General features: G+C 24.7%; 1 protein-coding gene across 1 annotated transcript in view; it reads left to right on the forward strand.

Annotated features, from left to right (window-relative positions):
* The window catches only part of LOC117172990 (glutamine-dependent NAD(+) synthetase), a 141,962-nt gene that overhangs the window by 103,074 nt on the left and 20,682 nt on the right, over positions 1–18,206 (forward strand). The window contains exons 10-11 of the mRNA XM_033361330.1: positions 6,675–6,883; positions 11,913–12,138. Of these exons, the coding sequence (XP_033217221.1) occupies positions 6,675–6,883; positions 11,913–12,138 (435 nt within the window). The remainder of the gene's footprint in view (positions 1–6,674; positions 6,884–11,912; positions 12,139–18,206) is intronic.

Below are 18,206 nucleotides of genomic sequence, written 5' to 3' on the forward strand. Positions count from 1 at the left end.
AAAATTTAATTATTTAATTAAAAATCAACTTTTTGTTGAAAACCTGTCCTTTTGGCTCGGAAGTTCAACAATTTGGTATAAAATTTAATTATTTAATTAAAATTGAACTTTTTTGTTGAAAATTCGTCTTTTTTGCTTGAAAAATCAATAATTTAGTAGAAAAATAAACTTTTTGGTTAAAAATTAATCTAGTTCTTTGAAAGTTTAACTATTCTGCTGAAAATTCGTTTTTTTAGTTCAAAATTAATCATATTCGGTTAAAAGTTTTTGCTTTATGATATTAAAATTTAAATGTTTAATAGAAAATTAATAGCATTTGTTGAGAATTCATTATTTTTGTTGAGGATTAAACTATTTTGTTAAAAATTCTCCTTTTTAGTTGAATTCGATTAGTCGAAAATTAGTTTTTTGTTGAAAATTTTTTTTTTAAATTACAGTCGATTCCAGTTTCTGTTGAAAATTTATCTTTTTATTTAAAAACTGCAGCTATTTCGTTAAAAATTCATCTTTTTTCATGGAGAATGAATTACCTTTCTTATTGAAATTTTTTTCTTTCTCGAAAATTAACTTTTCCATTTTTTCGTTTATTGAAAATTTATGTATTTTTTTGATAATTTATGTTTTTTGTAGAAAATTATTGTTCTTAGTTAAAAAATAAACTTTTTGATTTAAATTTCATCCAGTTTATTAAAAATTCATCTTTTTTCTTAAAAATTTGTATTTTCGATTTGAAAATTCAGCTATTTAGTACAAATTTTGTGTTTCTCAGCTTGAAAAATTCAACAATGTAATAGAAAATTAATCTTGATTATTGAAAATTCATCAATTTGATTTTGGATTCAACTATATTTTGTTAAAAATCCGCCTTTTTTAGTTAAATTTAACTGGCTGATAATTAATTTTTCTTTGTTGTTAAAATTTAGTTTTTTAAACTGAAAAATTAACAATTCAATTTTTCTTCTTAAAAATGTATATTTTTAAAGTGAAAATTGTTTATATTTATTTGAAAAAACTCAATTTTAACAAAAAAGAAAACTAATTATTAATGAGTTGAATGAACTAAAAGATATTGACTTTTAACAAAATATAGTTGAATCCAAAATCAAAATTATGAATTTTTAAAAATCAAGATTAATTTTGAACGACTTTGTGGAATTTTCAAGCTAAAAAAGACGAATTTTCTACTAAAAGGCTGAATTTTTAATCTGAAATTACGAATTTTTAACGTAAAAGTTAATTTCTGACCAAATATTATAATTTTCAACTAAAACTTTGACTTTAAACCAAGTAGTTGATTAAAAAAAGAAAATCTTTTTAAAATAAATTCTCAACGAAATATAAAATACCTAATACTTCCAGCAAAAGCAGATTTTTTTAAAATAAAAAAACAGTTAAATTCAACTGAAATCGACAAGGAAGTGGATTTTCAATCAAGAAATATGAATTTTCAAAGAAAAAATATACATTTTCAAAAAAATTAAATTGTTAATTTTTCAGGATAAAAGAATAATTTTTAACAATAAAGAAAACTAATTATCTACCATTTGAATTTAAATAAAAAGGACGGATTTTTAAGCTAGAAAAGGCGAAATTTGTACTAAATAGCTGAATTTTTAACCCAAAAATACAAATTTGGAAGAAAAAAGACGAATTTTTAATAAAGTAGTTGAATTTTAAAACAAAAAGTTTATTTTTTAACTAAGAAAAATAGTTTTCTACAAAAAAGATAAATCATCAACAAAGTACATGAATTTTCATTAAACAAAAATAAATTTTTATTAAATTTTTTATTAATTAGTGGAATTTTAATATTACAAAGGAAAAACTTTGAACTGGAGATGATTAATTTTTAACTAAAAAACGAATTTTCAGCAGATTAGTTAAATTTTCAAAGAAATTGATTAATTTGTAACCGAAAAGTTTATTTTTCTACTAAATTCTTGATTTTTCAAGCAAAAAATACGAATTTTTAACAAAAATGTTCATTTTTATTTAAATAATTTAATTTTATACCAAATTGTTGAATTTCAAAGCCAAAAAGACAATTTTTCTACAAAAAAGTTCCTTTGCCACCAAGTAATTTAATTTTCCACTAAATTGTTAAATTTTCAAGGCAAAAAGACGGAATTTTCAACAAGAAAATTAATTTTCAGCCAAATAGTTTAATTATTTACTAAATTGTTGAATTTTCAAGCCAAGAAGATGATCTTACAACAAAAACTTATTTTTTAACCAAATTGTTTAATATTCTATCAAATTGTTGAATTTTTATTTCAAAAAGACGAAATTAAGACAAAAAACTTAATTTTCCATCAAATAGTTAATTTTTTAATGTAAAAGACTCACTTTTAACAAAAAATTTATATTTTCACCCAATATTTCAATTTCTTAAAATTAAATTATTGACTTTTCTAGCCAAAAAGACAAATTTTCAACAAAAAAGATAATTTCTAACTAAATTGTTTCATATTTTATCAAATTGTTGAATTTTTAAGTCAAAAAGACAAATTTTCAACAACAAAATTACTTTTGGACCAAATTGTTAAATTTTTAAGACAAAAAGATTAATTTTCAACAAGAAAGTTCATTTTCAACCAAATAATTTAATTTTCTACTATACTCTTCAATTTTTAATCCAAAAGGACGAATTTTCAACTAAAAAAGTTATTTTTCAACCAAATTGTTGAATTTTCAAGGCGAAAAGATGAATTTTAAACAAAAAATTTAATTTTTCACCAAATTGTTTAATTTTACACTAAATTCATAAATTTTCAAGCCAAAAGTACGAATTTTCAACTGAAAAAGTTAATTTTCAAATAAATTGTTGAATTTTTAAGCCAAAAAGACTGATTTTGTACAAAAAATTTAATTTTTCAAATGCCAAGTTATTTAATTTTCAAGCCAAGAAGAAGAACTTATTACAAAAAGTTAATTTTTGATCAAATTGTGTAATATTCTATCAAATTGTTGATCTTTCAAGACAAAAAGACGAATTTAAAAAAAAGTTATTTTTTAACCAAATTGTTAAATTTTTAAGGCAAAAAGACGATTTTTTAAGAAAAAACTTTATTTTCCACCAAATACTTTAATTTTCAAATCAAAAAGACTCATTTTTAACAAAAAACTTACTTTTCCGCCCAATAATTCAATTTCTTAAAACTAAATTGTTGAATTTTCTAGCGAAAAAGACGAATTTTCAACAAAAAAGTTAATGTACGATTAAATGGTTGACTTTTCAAAAAAGTATACATAATAATAGTTCAAAAAAAATATTTTCATTAATAATTTAAAAAAATAAGTTGAACTTAACAAAAAAAATGGTATAGTTTGATTTTCAATAAAGAAAATTGATTCTAAACAAACAGAAAAACAATGTTTTTAGGAAAATATGTAAATTTTCAGCTGAAGAGATCAATTTCAAATTGAAATGATGAAACAAAAAAACTAATTTGTACGAAAGAGTTCAACATTCAAACAAAGAGTTTAATTTTGAACAAAAATTTTAATTTTTCTACCAAAAAAGATCCATTTTCTTCAAAATGTCGAATTATTAACAAAATACGTGAATTTTTAACTAAAAAAGAAGAATTTTCAAGAAATTAGTTCAATTTTTAACTAATTAGTTGAATTTTTTTGACATGTAAATATGACTTTTTAATAAAAAATTGCATGTTCAACAAAATAACTAAATTTTCGATTAACTAGTAGGATTTTGAACTAAACTTGATTAATTCTGAACGAAAAATATAATGTTTCGGTTTTCTATATAGTTTTATTAATTCCGTTTAAATTTAAGCGAAAGAAAAAGGGTAAATTTATTTAAATTAATTTGCTACCTAAATTAATCTTTAAATTATATCAGTGTTTTCAAAATGAAAAAAATCTGCTCGCTTCGTGGGTACATGCTCATCGCGCGCCATGCGCGCGGCTCGCTGCGCTCGCAAGTTCGAGCGCGCCTAGGGTGCGCGACTGTTGGTTCTCGCGCTTCGAGCTCGAATTTTTTGCACAGACTATTTAAAACTAAAGGTAAAAGTATCGACAACAGTAATTTAATGATTGTGAATTCTCTTATGTTAAAGCTCTTTCGGCTTTAACGAACACATTCTCATCACGTATCTCGTGCTTCACACTCGAGTTTATCCCTGGAATTTTATATCATTCCCATAAATCTATATTATTATAATTCGTAACTTGCATTGGTATTAAAACAGACGAAATTTCATTGTCCCGTTTAAAAAAATTTGAAAATATTTTTTGCAATTTATTTTGAATTCACCCTGATTATTATTAGTTTATCCTAAATTTTGTTACATTCTTCTAAATTTACTCAATTCTATTCATTCGATAAAGTTTTTATTTCATTCATCTTGAAGTCTTTTAAACTCACCCTAAATTTGGAGGCATTTGATCAAATTCTTATGAAGTTTCTTTAATTTTCCCCTAATTAATTACAAACTCATTTTTGAATTTATTTAATTATCATTGTACGAAATGTAGAATTGAATTATTTTGAAAGTGGTTAGTTTGAATAAGTTTGGTTTGGAAATGTCCTATTAAAAATTTTTTAAACTATACTTTAAATCATAATTTTTGTTTATTTTTCATGTTTTGAGTTTGAAAATATAAATGAGAAAAAAACCTTTCTGGAGACTAGAAAAAACTGGTCAATTTTGGTATGCTAAAAGTTAAAAAAACGGCCTGTCGTATGAAAAAAATAGGTGAAGGTAATTTTGTAGCTACGTTTTGGAACATACGCCCTTATGAATATTTTAATTTATCTTGTGCCGTTTCGGTAAAAAAATGTTATTTGTTTATTTTTTCTTAGTTTGTGTCATGTGTCGAAAAATTTAAGTTTTGTATTTTCTGTGTTATTTTTTTATAAATAACAAAAAAACTACATGTCCTATAAAAAAGTGATTAATAACAAATTTTAGATATTTTTTGGGTGCATAATTTTTGTTTCATAATTTTTTTCCTACTTTTCATAGTTTGACAACAAAATACAATTTTTTATTACATTTTGTTTGATCAAAATTTGAATGATCAATTTTTCGAAAAAATTCAAAAAGTTGTTATGATAATCTTGTAGGGCTTTCGAAAATTAACATTTTATTTTTCAAGTACTATGAACAAGTGTACAGAGAATTTTTGAATCATCAAAAAATGTGGTCTCAAAAACTTTCAAAATAGGCTCACTTTTAGAATTTTTATCCAAAATGGCTGACCAACGAACTTGACATTTAGCTTAGGACGCTAAATGAGTGTATCAAAGGCCAATCTAATAGATTATTTTGTTCAAAAGTTATCATGCTCATAGACAGACAGACATAAAGACAGACACATTCGTAAAAACATTGTTTTTCGGATTCAAGGGATTTCAAAACGTGAATTTTCGACAAAAACTGGGAGGGGGGGGGGGGGGGCAAATTTTACAAAAATCTAATACCTTCTCTGATGAGAATGTATTAATATGAAAAAATAACAAATTATTAATTAAATTTTTTGAAAACCCACACACGAGACGAAAAATAAATTAAATGACCAAAGTTGTGATTAGAATGTGCCCACGAAGCGGGCAGATTTTTTTTTTTACTGTCAATCATGTTTTTCATGATTAGAGCCAAAACTATACATCCTATCAAAAAGTGGTTGATAACAAATTTGGAGATCTTTTGCAAATGCACAATTTTTGTCTCTTCATCTTTTACCCTATTTTACATATTTTGGCCGAAAAATGTAATTTTTGGATTTTTCGTAATTTCGTATGATGTCAAAATATGAAACTTTGTTTTTTCAACAAAATTAAAAAAATTGTTATAATAATCTTGTAGGGCATTAAAAAAACAACATTTTTCTTCTCTCGCCTTTTTTTCATATCGTGCGTTATTTGGCCTAAAATGTTCATTTTCGTGTGTGTTTTTGGAATTTTGTAAATGCTGTAACTCTGGGAATTTTTGATATTATGAAAAAAGTCATTTGGATAAATTGTTCGAATTTTTGAATACTATAAATAACCGTACAGAGAATTTTTGAATTTTTGAAAAAGTGGACTCAAAAGACACACAGACATACAGACAGACACATTCGTAAGAACCTGTTTTTCGGATTCAGGGGGTCTCAAAACTTGGACATTTGACAAAAACTGGAGGGGGACAAATTTTACACAAATCTAATACCTTATCTAATGAGAATGTAAAAAAAGTCTAAAGAATGTGATTAAAATTATTTTTAAACTAAAACCAAATATTCTGAACTCATTAATTATTTCCGATGAACAGTTGAATAACATCCTAATATTTCTTTTTTTTTTAATAGAAGCATTGCCATCTTCAGTATCACAATAAATTTGTAGGTCCCTTTTACTACGATGAGTAGGAATCCAAACAAAATTTCTTTAATAATTTTGACGTTAATTTTAATCAATTCTTATATAATAATAAAATAACTTTTTTCATACAATTTTTATTAGAGCTCGAATTCCAGCGGAGTTAGAAATAATGTCTAAAATCAATATTGAAAAAAAAATTAATTCTTGCCCAGTAGAGAAAAAAATTAACATCAAAATTATTAATACATTCATCTGGTCAATAATCTCAATATCAAAAATAAAAATTCCTTTAAGATTAGACCAAATATATTCAGATTTTGATATTGGAAATTTTTTAAATTTTCAGGCTCGACTCCGGATGGTGATTGCTTATCTTTTCGCACAGTTGATGCTTTGGGTTCGGGGACGACCTGGAGGACTTCTCGTCCTCGGTTGCAGTAATGTTGATGAAGCTTTGCGAGGATATTTTACAAAATATGACTGCAGCAGTGCTGACATCAATCCGATTGGTGGAATTGCTAAGAATGATTTGAAAAGATTTCTGGATTACTTTGGGTAAACTGTTTAATTTAATCTTCTAGAAAAAAGAGATTTGTAGGATTTTATTATGTAAATAAGTTGTTTGAACATTCCCGAATTCGTTCAATTGAGAGTTATGAGTTAGGATTTGTGAGCTAGAAGTTATGAGTTAAGACTTGTGATTTAAGAGTTAATAGCGGGTGTAATGAGTCAGGAGTTGTGAGTTAGAAGTTTATAGTGGGAGTTAGGAGTTATGAGTTATGATGTGTTAATAGTTGTGAGTTATGAGTTCGAAGTTAATAGTGAGAGTCATGAGTTGAGTTATGATGAGTTAGGAGTTAATATTGGGAGTTATGTGTTGTGTGAGTTAGTATGGGTTAGAAATTAATAGTGGGAGTTATGAGTTGTGATTTAGGATGGATTAGGAATTAATAGTGGAAGTTATCAATTGTGTGAGTTAGGATGAGTTAGGAATTAATAGTGGGAGTTATGAGTCATTAGTTGTGAATTACGATGAGTTAGGAGTTAATAGTGGGAGTTGTGTTTTAGGAAGAGTTAGGAGTAATATTGGGAGTTATTAGTAATACGTTGAGGTGAGTTAGTAGTTGTAATTCATGAGTTAGGAGGAGTTAGTAGTTATGAGTTAGGGCGAGTTCGTAGTTATGAGTTAGGAATTAATACTGGGAGTTATGAGTTGTGATTTAGGATGAATTAGAAATTAATAGTGGAAGTTATAAATTGTGTGAGTTAGGATGAGTTAGGAATTAATAGTGGGAGTTAGGAGTAATGAGTTAGGATGAATTGGGAATTAATAACTCCCTAATTAGGAATTAATAATAAAAAGTGGGAGTTAGGATAAATTAGTAGTTGTGTGGTGGGAGTTAGAATCATTTATTAGTCGTGAGTTGGGAGTTAGGATGATTTAGTTATTGTAAGTTGGGAGTTAGGAGTTAATAGTACAAAGTTAATAGTGGGAGTCATGAGTTGAGTTAGATGTTAATATTGGGAGTTAGGAGTAATGAGTTAGGATGAATTAGTAGTTGGGAGTTCAAAGTGGGAGTTATGAGTCATTAGTTGTGAATTACGATGAGTTAGGAGTTAATAGTGGGAGTTGAGTTCGGATGAGTTAGGAGTTAATATTGGGAGTTAGGAGTAATTAGTTATGATGAGTTAATTGTTATGAGTTCGAAGTTAATAGTGGGAGTCATGAGTTGAGTTAGAATGAGTTAGGAGTTAATATTGGGAGTTATGCGTTGTGTGAGTTAGTATGAGTTATGAATTAATATTGAGAGTTATGAGTTGAGTTAGGATGAGTTAGGATGAGTTAGGAGTACTAGTGGGAGTTATGAGTTTAGAGATTGAATGGGTTAAAAGCTAATAGTGGGAGTTATAAGCTCTTAGCTGTGAGTTACGATGAGTTAGGAGTTAAAAGTGGCAGTTGTGAGTTAGGATGAGTTAGGAGTAATATTTGGAGTTATAAGTTTAGAGTTAGGATGAGTTAGGAGTTAATAGTGGGAGTTGTGAGTTATGACGAGTTAAGAGTTAATATTGGGAATCATAAGTTTAGGGTTATGATGAGTTAGGGGTTAATAGTGGGAGTCAGGAGTAATCAGTTAGGATAATTAAGTAGTTGTGATTTATGAGTTAGGAGGAGTTAGTAGTTGTGATTAATGAGTTAGGAGGAGTTAGAAGTTGTGATTAATAAGTTAGGAGGAGTTAGAAGTTGTGATTAATAACTTAGGCGTTAATGTTGAGAGTTATGAGTTCAGTTAGGATGAGTTAGGATGAGTTAGGAATACTAGTGGGAGTTATGAGCTTAGAGTTGGGATGGCTTAAAAGCTAATTGTGGGATTCATGAGTTGAGTTACGATGAGTTAGGAGTTAATATTGAGAGTTAGGAGTAATGAGGTATGATGAGTTAGCAGTTGTGAGTTATGAGTTCGAAGTTAATAGTGGGAGTCATGAGTTGAGTTAGGATGAGTTAGGAGTTGATATTAGGGGTTATGTGTTGTGTGAGTTAGTACGGGTTAGGAATTAATACTGGGAGTTATGAGTTGTGATTTAGGATGAATTAGAAATTAATAGTGGAAGTTATAAATTGTGTGAGTTAGGATGAGTTAGGAATTAATAGTGGGAGTTAGGAGTAATGATTTAGGATGAATTGGGAATTAATAACTCCCTAATTAGGAATTAATAATAAAAAGTGGGAGTTAGGATAAATTAGTAGTTGTGAGGTGGGAGTTAGAATCATTTATTAGTCGTGAGTTGGGAGTTAGGATGATTTAGTTATTGTAAGTTGTGAGTTAGGAGTTAATAGTACAAAGTTAATAGTGGGAGTCATGAGTTGAGTTAGATGTTAATATTGGGAGTTAAGAGTAATGAGTTAGGATGAATTAGTAGTTGGGAGTTCAAAGTGGGAGTTATGCGTTAGTAGTTGTGAATTACGACGAGTTAGGAGTTAATATTTGGAGTTATGAGTTGTGTGAGTTTGGATCAGTTATGAGTTAATAGTGGGAGTTAGGATGAATGAGTTAGGTTGATTTTGTAGTTGTGAGTTAGGATGATTTAGAATTTGTGAGTTGGGAGTTAGGATGATTTAGTAGTTGTAATTTGGGAGTTAGGATTTAATAGTGTGATTTACGAGTTAGAAGTTGTGAGTTTGGATTTAATAGTGGGAGTTATGTGTTGATTTATGAGTTGAGTTTGGATGAGTTAGGAGTTAATATTGGGAGATATGAGTTAAGATGAGTGAGTAGTTGTGAGTTACGAGTTAATAGAGAGAGTTAGAGAGCAGTGTTGAGTTAGGATGAGCTTTCTAGTTGTGAGTTAGGAGTTTATAGTGGGAGTTATGAGTTAAGTTATGATGAGTTAGTATTTAATACTGAAAGTTTGGAATAATGATTCAGGATTTTTTAGGTATGAATTATGATTTAGGTGGCAATAGTTAGGATGAGTTATTCCTAGAAAAATTTCAAGGAATTCTTAAGATGTTGACAAATTAATTTTAACATAAAATGGAAAAATATTTTAAAACACTTTAAATGATTTTCGAAAATTTGGACGCAAACTGAAGGGAGTTTAAAAAAAAGTTCAGTCTTGCGACATTATAAAATTTTAGAACAAATTTGTGTATTTAAGGAACTCAAACAAAATTGTTGCTTCTCCTAAGCAATTTTAAAGTGATTTTTTATTTTAAAAATTAATTCTTAGAAAAAATTGAAAAATATTTTCAGAATTTTCAACAGAGTCCGGAAAATTTTCCGGATTCTTTATTGTAAATTCGACGAAATTGGAATAATTTGAATAGATATTTAGAGGTTTTAAAATAATTAAAATAATTTTGAAAGTTTATTTTGAGAGAATATTGTTAAATATTTGGACACATTTTAAAAGATTCCGAAAATTGTTTGAAAAAGAATTTCCGAAATTTTAAGGCAATTTTTGGATACTGCAGTCTTTTTTTTTAATTTGAAGGAAAATGAGAATTATTTTGAAAAATATTTAGAAGTTTAAAAATAATTTTACATTTGAAATGATTAAAAAAAATTTTAAACAAAATGTAGACTTGAAGATATCAAAATCAAATTTTGAAGCTGAAAGATTACAAAATAAAAAAAATAAGATTCTTGGAATAATTTTTAATAATTTTTTATTGTACAAAATAAAGTTTAGAGGAAAAAATGAAAAATATTTTAAGCCTTTCGAAATTATCTCCTAAAATTTCGAAACAGATTGTAGTAAATTCTTAAGCAAAACTTTGCAATCTTGCAGTAATACAAAATCTTAGCAAAAATTCCGAGGCGACTTAATTTTTTTTTTATTTTGCAAAATTAATTTTCACCAAAAGTTAAAAAAGATTTCAAAATTTTTCAATAAAGAATCCGGAAGATTTTAGAGCATATTTTTTATTTTCGCATGATTTAAAGAAAAATTAGGAAAAATTAGAATAATTTTAAAAGATGTTTAGAAGTTTAAAACCAATTTTAAAAATAATTTTACATTTGAAACGATTTAAAAAAATTAAAATCAAAATGTAGACTTTTGAAGATATCAAAATCAAATTTTGAAGCTGAAAAGTTACAAAATTCAAAAAAGTAAGATTCCTGGAAGGATTTAAAATGATTTCCTATTGTAAAAAAAAAAATTTTAAGGAAAAAGTGAAAAATTTTGTAAACCTTTTGAAATTATTCTCTAAAATTTCGAAACAGATTGGTAAATTTGTCACAAAAATTTGGCAATCTTGCAATAATACACAATCTTAGCAAAACTTCCTAGGCGACTTAAATTTTTATTTTTTATTTTGCAAAATTAATTTGTAATGAAAGTTGAAAAAGATTTTAAACATTTTCAAGAAAGAACCTGGAAGATTTGAGAGCATATTTTTTATTTTCACGTGATTTAAAAGAAAAATATTAGGAAAATTTAAATAATTTTAAAATATATTTATTTATTTATTTTACATTTGAAACGATTTAAAAAAAATTAAAAATAATTTGTAGACTTTTGAAGATATCAAAATCAAATTTTGAAGCTGAAAGGTTACATAATTAAAAAAGTGAGATTCCTGGAAGAATTTAAAATGATTTTTAATTGTAAAAAATACATTTTGAAGGAAAAAGTGCAACAATACAAAATCCTTGCTTAAATTCCTAGGCGTCTTAATTTTTTTTTATTTTCCAAAATTAATTTTTACTGAAAGTTGAAAAAGATTTTTAAAAATTTTATAAGAATCTGGAAGATTTTAGAGGATATTTTTTATTTTCGAATGATTTAAAATAAAAATTTAAATAATTTTTCAAGATATTTAGAAATTTTGAAAAAATTTGGAACATAAGTAAAAATTTGAAAAGATTTCAAAACATGTAAAACGAAGTCTAGATTTTTGAAGATTTCAAACAAAAAATTCGAAACTTTTTCAGGATTTTTTTCCTATTACAATTTGCAGTCCGACGTTTTTCTCGAAAATTTAAAGAGCAAGAGAAGAATTGCTTGGGCACAGAATTAGCTCAGACCTCCAAGAATGTAATTTTTTTTATTCTGGCCTTTAATAAATTAAATTTTGCAGGAGGAAATACAAAATCAGAACTCTAACTGGAATTCTTGAAGCTCTTCCAACTGCGGAATTGGAACCTTTGCAGGATGGGCATTACGCGCAGTTGGATGAAGTTGACATGGGAATGACTTACGTTGAGTTGGGAATTTTTGGGAGACTCAGAAAACAAAATTGTGCTGGTCCATTCTCGATGTTCTGCAAACTTGTACACACTTGGGACAATTGCACACCTAAAGAGGCGAGTTGAATCGTTTTATTCTTGTCCGCTAAATTTAATTTAAAAAAAAAACCATAGTTTTATTTCCAAATAGTTGAATTTTACAGACAAGAATACGATTTTTTTAGAAAATATTTATATTTTTAATCCAAATAGTTGAATTTTCAATTAAAAAAGTCGAAATTTTTAGAAGACAGTTACATTTCTAACAAAAAAGATCAACTTTTAATAAAATATTTTAACTTTTCACTTATTAGTTGAATTTTCAACCTATAAAGATGAATTTTCAAGCTAAAAATATGAATTTTTCCGAAAATAGTAGAATTTTCAATTTAAATACCTGAATTTTCAAGTAAAAAATACGATTTTTTTTTAAAGAAAAAAGTTAAACTTTCATGAAAAAATATTAATCTTTAATAAAATAGTTTAACTTTTCACTTATTAGATAAATTTTCAGGGCGAAAATACGATTTCTTTTAGAAAATAGTGGAATTTTCAAAGGAAAAAGACGAATTTTTGAGAAGCTAGTTAAATTTTCAACAAAAAATAAAAAATTTTTAATCTAACAGGGCGAGTTTTTTATGTTTTTTATTAAATAGTTGAAGATTTAACTTATCACTTGAAATTTTAATCCAAAAATAAGAGTTTTTTTAGAAAATTTTTTAGAAAATATTTGAATTTTCAAATTAAAAATTCGAATTTTTTAGAGGCCGGTTAAATTTTCTACAAAAAAAGATAATTTTTCAATCCAGGAGGACGATGTTTTAACATAAAAATTGAATTTTCGATCAAAAATATTATTTTTTAATCAAATCTTTTCACCTTAAACTTATTAGTTAAATTTTCTCCCAAGAAAGATAAATTTTCAATCCAGGAGGACGTTTTTTTAACATAAAAATTGAATTTTCGACAAAAATAATATTATATTCTAATAAAATAGCTTAACTTTTAACTTATTAGTTAAATTATTAACCTACAAAGATGCATTTTTTAGAAAATAGTTGAATTTTTGAAACAAATAATTGAATTTTTAAGCCAAAAAAATGAATTTTTTTAGAAAAGTTTGGAATTTTCGATAAAAAATATTAATTTTTAATAAAATAATTTAACTTTGAACTTATTAGTTGAATTTTCAATTCAAAATATTTATTTTTTACAAAATAGTTGAATTTTCACAATCCAAATAATTAAATGTTTTAGCTAAAAACACGAATTTTTTAGAAAACAATTGAATTTTCGACAAAAAATATTAATTTTCAATCAAATAGTTGAACTTTTCACTTATTGTATGAATTTTCAAGCCAAAAAAAAAAGGATTTTCTTTAGAAAACCGTTGAATTTTCAAACAAAAAAGACTGATTTTTTAGAAGCCAGTTAAATTTTCAACAAAAAAAAAAAAAGATAAATTTTGAATCCAGAAGGACGATTTTTTAACATAACAGTTAAATTTTCGACAAAAAATATTATTTTTTAATAAAATATTTCAACTTTTATCTTATTAGTTGGGTTTTCAAACTAAAGATATGAAGTTTTTAGAAAATAGTTGAATTTTCGGAACATATAATTGAATTTCCAAGCCAAAAAACGAATTTTTTAGAAAAGTGTTGAATTTTCGAGAACAATATTATTTTTTCATAAAATAGTTCAACTTTTAACTTATTAGTTGAATTCTCAACGTAGAATAATTAAATTTTAAGCCAAAACCCGTATTTTTTAGGAAACAGTTTATTTTTTCGACAAAAATATTAATTTTTAAATAAAATACCTGAGCTTTCCACTTATTAGATGAATGTTCAAGCCAAAAATACCTTTTTTTTAGAAACGAGTTGAATTTTCAAGGAAAAAAGACGAATTTTTGAGAAGACATTTAATTTTTCAACAAAAAATTATATATTTTAAATCTAGGAGAAAAAAATTTTCAAGCTAAAAATATGAATTCTGTAGAAAATAGTTGAATTTTCGAAACAAATAATTGAATTCTAAGCCAAAAAACGAATTTTTTTAGAAAAGTTTGTAATTTTCGAGAAAAAATATTAATTTTTAATAAAATAGTTGAACTTTTCACATATTAGATGAATTTTCAATCCAAAAATACAATTATTTTTTTTAGAAAATAGTGGAATTTTCCAGGAAAAAAGATGAATTTTCGAGAAGCCAGTTAAATTTTCAATAAAAAGATAAATTTTCAATCCAAGAAGACGAGTTTTAAACATAACAGTTGAATTTACGACAAAAATATAATTCTCTAAACAAAATATTTTAACTTTTAACTAATTAATTGAATTTTTTAAACCAAAAACCGTATTTTTCAAAAAACAGTTTGCTTTTTCGACAAAAATATTAATTTTTAAATAAAATAGTTCAAGTCTTAACTTATTAGTTGAATTTTCAACCTAGAAAGATTAATTTTCAAACCAAAAATATGGATTCTTTTAATAAATAGTTGAATTTTCAATCCAAATAATTGAATTCTTGATCCAAAAACTCGAATTTCTTAAATATTGGTTGAATTTTCGACAAAAAATATTAATTTTTAATAAAATAGTTGAACTTTTCACATGTTAGATAAATTTTCAAGTCAAAAATACGATTTTTTCAGAAAATAATTGAATTTTCAAATAAAAAGACGAATTTTTTAGAGACCAGTTGAATTTTCAACAAAAAAGATCAATTTTCAATCTAGGAGAACCATTTTTAAATATAACAGTTGAATTTGGAACAAAAAAATTATTTTTTAATAAAATAGTTGTACTCGTAATGTATTAGTTGAATTTTCAACATAGAAAGATGAATTTTTCAGCCAAAATATGGATTTTTTAGAAAATAGTTGAATCTTTAAAACGCATAATTGAATTTTCAAGCCAAAAAACGTATTTTTTAGAAAACAGTTAATTTTTCGACAAAAATATCATTTTTTAATAAAATAGTTGTACTTTTCACTTATATATGAATTTTCAAGCAAAAAAAAACGATTTATTTAGAAAATAATTGAATTTCCTTATTTTTATAAACTTTCAACGAAAAAACATGAATTTTTGAGAAGCCAATTCAATTTTTAACAAAAAAGTAAATTTTCAATCCAGGAGGACGAATTTTTAACATAAACATTGAATTTTCGCTAAAAAACATTATTCTTTAATAAAATATTTCAACTTTTAATTTATGAATTAAGTATTCAACGTAGAAAGATAAATTTTCAAGCTAAAAATATGAATTTTTTAGAAAAGTGTTGAATTTTCGAGAAAAAATTTATTTTTTGATAAAATAGTTGAACTTTCCACTTATTAGATGAATTTTTCAGCCAAAACTATTATTTTTTTAAGAAAATAGTGGAGTTTTCAAGGAAAAAAGACGACTTTTTGAGAAACCAGTTAAATTTTCAACAACAAAAAAATAACTTTTCAATTAAGAAGGACGAGTTTTTAGCATAACAGTTGAATTTTCCCTAAAAAAATGATTTTTCAATAAAATATTTTAACTTTTGACTTATTAGTTGAATTTTTATCATAGAAAGATGAATTTTCAAAACAAATAATTTAATTTTTGAGCTTAAAAACTAATTTTTTATATAAGAGTTTAATTTTTGACTGAAAATATTATTTTTAAAATAAAACAGTTCAACTTTTAACTTATTAGTTGAATTATAAAATTGCAAAGATGAATTTTCAATTCAAAAATATGAATTTTTTAGAAAATAGTTGAATTTTCGAAACAAATAATTGAATTTTCAAGCCAAAAAACTAATTTTTTAGAAAAGTGTGGAATTTTTGACAAAAAATATTAATTTTTAATAAAATAATTTAACTTTGAACTTATTGGATGAATTTTGTTGCCAAAAATAGGATTTTTTTAGAAAACAGTTGAATTTTCAAGCAAAAAATACTAATTTTTGAGAAGCCAATTAAATTTTCAATAAAAAAAGATAACTTTTCAATCCAGAAGGACGAGTTTTTAACATAATTGTTGAATTTTTCGTAAAAAAAATGATTCTTTAATAAAATATTTCAACTTTTGACTTATTAGTTGAATTTTCAACCTAGAAAGATGAATTTTCGAGCTAAAAATATAAATTTTTTAGAAAATAGTGGAATTTTTAATTTAAATAGTTGAATTTTCAAGTAAAAAATACGATTTTTTGTAAGAAAACAGTTGAATTTTCGACAAAAAATATTAATTTTTAATAAAATAGGTGAACTTTTCACTTATGAGATGAATTTTCAAGCCAAAAATATGATTTTTTTAGAAAATAGTGTAATTTTCAAGGAAAAAAGATAAATTTTCAATCCAAGAGGACGAGTTTTTAACATAACAGTTGAATTGTTGACAAAAATATGTATTTTTTTTAACAAAATATTTCCATTTTTAACTTATTAGTTGAATTTTTAACCTAGAAAGATGCATTTTTTAGACAAAAATATGGATTTTTTGGAAAACAGTTGAATTTTTAAAACAAATAACTGAATTTTTAAGCCGAAACCGTATTTTTTAAAAAACAGTTGATTTTTCGATAAAGATATTGATTTGTAAATAAAATAGTTGAATTTTTCACTTATTAGATGAATTTTCAAGCCAAAAATATGATTTTTTTAAAGAAAATTTTCAATCCAAGAGGACGAGTCAATTTTTCAAACTAAAAATGTGAATTTCTTAGAAAATAGTTAAATTTTCAAAACAAATAATTGAATTTTCAAGCCAAAAGACGAATTTTTTTTAAAGTGTTGAATTTTCGACACAAAATATTAATTTTTAATAAAATAGTTGAACTTTTCACATGTTACATGAGATTTCAAGCCAAAAATACGATTTTTTCAGAAAATAATTGAATTTTCAAATAAAAAAGACGAATTTTGTAGAGGCCAGTTAAATTTTCAACAAAAAATGTAAATTTTTAATTCAGGAGGACGAGTTTTAAACATAACAGTTGAATTTAAGACAAAAAATATTTCAATTTTTAACTTATTTGATGAATTTTCAACCTAGAAAAATGAATTTTAAATCTAAAAATATATATTTTTTAGAAAATAGTTGGATTTTCCATCCAAATGATTGATTTTTCAAGCCAAAACCCGAATTTATTAGGAAAAAGTTGAATTTTCGAGAAAAATATTAATTTTTTAATAAAATAGTTAAACTTTTAACCTTTTACTTGAATTTGCAAAGTAGAAAGAACAATTTTCAAACCAAAAATATGGATTTTTTCAGAAAATAGTTGAATTTTTAAAACAAATTATTTAATTTTTGAGCCAAAAAATTAATTACTTAGAAAACAGTTGAATTTTCGACATAAAATATTAATTTTTAATAAAATAGTTGAACTTTTCACATAATCGATGAATTTTCAAGCTAAAAATATGGATTTTTCAGAAAATAATTGAATGTTTAAAACAAATAATTGAATTTTTAAGCCAAAAAATGTATTTTTTAGAAAACAGTTGAATTGTCAACCCAAAAATATGGATTGTTTAGAAAATAGTTGTATTTTCAATTCGAATAATAGAATTTTTCAGCCAAAAACACGAATTTTTTTAAACATAACAGTTGAAATTTCGACAAAAAATGTTATTTTTGAATCAAATATTTCAACTTTTAACTTATTAGTTGAATTTTTAACAGATGGATTTTTAAACCAAATAATTGAATTTTCAAGTCAAGAACCGAATTTTTTAGAAAACAGTTGAATTTTCGACAAAAATATTAATTTTTTAATAAAAAAGTTCAACTTTTAACTTATTAGTTTTAATTTTCAACCTAGAAAGATGAATTTTTAAGCTAAAAATATAAAGTTTTCAGAAAATAATGGAATTTTTAAATAAAAAATACGATTTTTTGAAAGAAAATGGTTGAATTTTCGAGAAAAAATATTAATACTTAATGAAATAGTTGAACTTCTCACTTATTAGATGAATTTTTAAGCCAAAAATACGATTTTTTTAGAAATTAGTTGAATTTTCTAGGAAAAAAGACGAATTTTTGAGACGTCAGTTCAATTTTCAACAAAAAAAGATAAATTTTCAATCCAGGAGGACGAGTTTTAAACATAACGGTTGAATTTTCGATAAATTCAATTTCAGTTTTTAACTTATTAAATG

The sequence above is a fragment of the Belonocnema kinseyi genome, chromosome 5 (genome assembly GCF_010883055.1).
Source record: "Belonocnema kinseyi isolate 2016_QV_RU_SX_M_011 chromosome 5, B_treatae_v1, whole genome shotgun sequence".
NCBI lineage: Eukaryota > Metazoa > Arthropoda > Insecta > Hymenoptera > Cynipidae > Belonocnema > Belonocnema kinseyi.